This window comes from Montipora foliosa, chromosome 3 (assembly GCF_036669935.1).
Source record: "Montipora foliosa isolate CH-2021 chromosome 3, ASM3666993v2, whole genome shotgun sequence".
Taxonomy (NCBI): Eukaryota; Metazoa; Cnidaria; class Anthozoa; order Scleractinia; family Acroporidae; genus Montipora; species Montipora foliosa.
Genome location: NC_090871.1, coordinates 31,580,893 through 31,583,392, shown reverse-complemented (window position 1 = coordinate 31,583,392; position 2,500 = coordinate 31,580,893). Strand labels below are relative to the sequence as shown.

Sequence of the window (2,500 nt, the reverse complement as noted above, 5' to 3'; positions counted from 1 at the left end):
TTCTCCCTCCCTCCCTACACTCCGGCGCCCCTTTCTACGGCCTGCCACGCAGGCTAAACGTTTGTATAAACGTAACCTTTCCTTGTACTTGTACATGTTCATTGCCGTGACTTTAACATCTTCACTTCCCACGGCCTGCTCCCGTCTGACCTTGTAGCTCAGTCGGTAGAGCGGCGGAGATCTAACCCGAAGGTCGTGGGTTCAATTCCCACCCTGGTCAGAGTTTTTCTCTGTCCTTGTGTGGGCCCATTTCCATCAGTAGGGCTTACGCTCACATGGTTCATATGGGATTGAAACCTAGCACTTCACATTACACTCTATTCAGTTAACTCTGTTTAACATTTACTTAGCCTCCTTGCAGACTTGAAAGGAAATTTGAGCGAGCTATGTGGATTGTACACGCCGTTCCCCACAGAATTTCCCAATAGGGAATTTTTGCTTACCATTTGAACAAACGGACTCCCAACCGGTTTCCGCTTGTAAATGGTTAGCAACATAAGGCCCCGTGTAAACGTTCAAAGCATCCAAACACTTTTGTCGAACATCAGGTTGGATGATCACAGTTCATCGAATAACCAACAGATGTTCGACCCACAGCAAACTTTTTCATCAGGTGACCAGTTGATTCTTTAAAACGGCTTTGTTTCGAGAATAGTTCAACTCTAGTTTCATAAACTTCTCGTGTTATTCAATATCGTCGCATATTTGTAACCGAGATAAGGGTAATCATGATTCTGTGCGCAATCAAAAATTCAAAAGTAACTTCGCTTTCTCTCAGAAACTGGTAAGATTTTCAGCAAAGGCATTTTTAGCGAAAACTCACCGTGAATTTTGGCACAATTTTACAAAAAGAGATTTACGTGCTTTTCCGAATTGTTTCCATCTGATAATGAAACTAATACTTTCGTCCACAAATGAAAGAGCATCAGCGACATGTTGAAGAAATGTGACTAGAAAGATGCAATACTTGCGGATATCACCTTTAGCAACTTTTCTGTTACGAAACTTTTTAACACTGCAAAATAGTCGGAGTCCAGTGAGGAATAAGTGGTTTTTTTGGGTTCCGTTCATCAAGGCGAAGCTATTAAATCAAATCTCAGGATAATGCTACTAGCACGTAGGTCATCTCCATTTAACAAATTTATGCGTTCCACACCTTGTTCACTTCGCTTGTTTTTCAGCCAGTTTTAGCCTTATAAACACTATTTCGAGTGAGCTTTTGTCGTGTACTTCACCAAAACTCAGCCTCTTAAAAATCTTCTGTATTTTGAAATCATTCTGGTTTGGTGTTTATTAATGAAGGGCATTTCAAAGTGATGATTGCTGCTTTCTCGTTTAAACATCTCTCATTCCAGAGACAGTTCACTTTTGTATGAAAATGGATGACATGACAGAATGAAAAAACTGAGATCCTCCCAAGGGTTTTGGGGAACAGGGGAGCAAAGACAAAATATCTTTGGGAGCAAGGGAGCATAGGCCATTTTAGGGATCTAAAAGCTGAAAACAAGTTTGGAAGCAAATTTTTTAAGGGAATAAGTGAACAAGGACCCCTGCCCCCCCTCCTTTCCTCATGAGAGGGCCTCAACCCTACTGACTCACAAAAGTTGAAACTATTTTTTACCTCTTTGCTTCAAGTCAGTGAAATGTTGTATGACAGGGTCAAATATCCTGGGAGATCCATCACACTTTTCCCTGTACAAATGTGGTTCATCACTCATCCACTTTGATAAAATTAATTTTCTTTTCACACATCTTCCACGGCCGTTGCACTTCTTCTCACTACAAGCCTCTAGTCTATGACGTAACATCTCCAAATATGGCCCAAGCTTTGTTGTGACGTAGTCACTGAGTTCTTGACACACTAAAGGGGAGGTGTTTTCATCACGTCTGTTCCCCCACATGACCACTCCTGCTGCACCCATACCTGCTGCCTGGCCTATTGTATTCTGGAGATCAACCTTGTAAAGCAGACAAAATAGGAAATAATTTATGAAAGTCACTGAACAAATAGGGTCTGAATGTCAAACACAAAAGCATACGAAATTGCACTGTGATGTTTTGAAGGGCTCAAAATTGAAAACTTTACTGTTACCACTAAATTGTACATTAAAAAGACACTAGGCTATTTAAGTTGGTGGGCAGAATTATGATTTCAAGTACTGATAGGATGGTGAATAAATCAAATTACCTAAAATGTTAGTGCCTTTCCATGGCTTACAGTACTCAGCAAAATGAAACAAAGTCCTTATTCAGAAATATGACCTGTTAAATAACGTAGGTGTATCGCTGTATCAAGAGGGACAGATTTCTCTAATTTATGCATTCATGACTGTTGTCTTGTTTTTCCAAATACCAATTTGCCTTCCTAATTGGTAATCAAAAAAACAATGACCACAAATTATTTGCATAAGTCTTTGCTCTGGAAGATTTCCTGTTGTATAAATGAGACAAATTTGCTTTGTCAGTGGGATATACCAGCATATTTATCTCAGCTGCTAAC

At 40.1% G+C, this 2,500-nt stretch overlaps 1 protein-coding gene across 2 annotated transcripts in view; it reads right to left on the bottom strand.

Moving 5' to 3' along the window:
• Positions 1-2,500, bottom strand: part of LOC137994740 (hyaluronidase-1-like) — a 13,029-nt gene that overhangs the window by 4,571 nt on the left and 5,958 nt on the right. For both annotated transcript variants that reach the window (XM_068840346.1, XM_068840345.1), the window contains exon 4: positions 1,622-1,958. In XM_068840346.1, the coding sequence (XP_068696447.1) occupies positions 1,622-1,958 (337 nt within the window). The remainder of the gene's footprint in view (positions 1-1,621; positions 1,959-2,500) is intronic.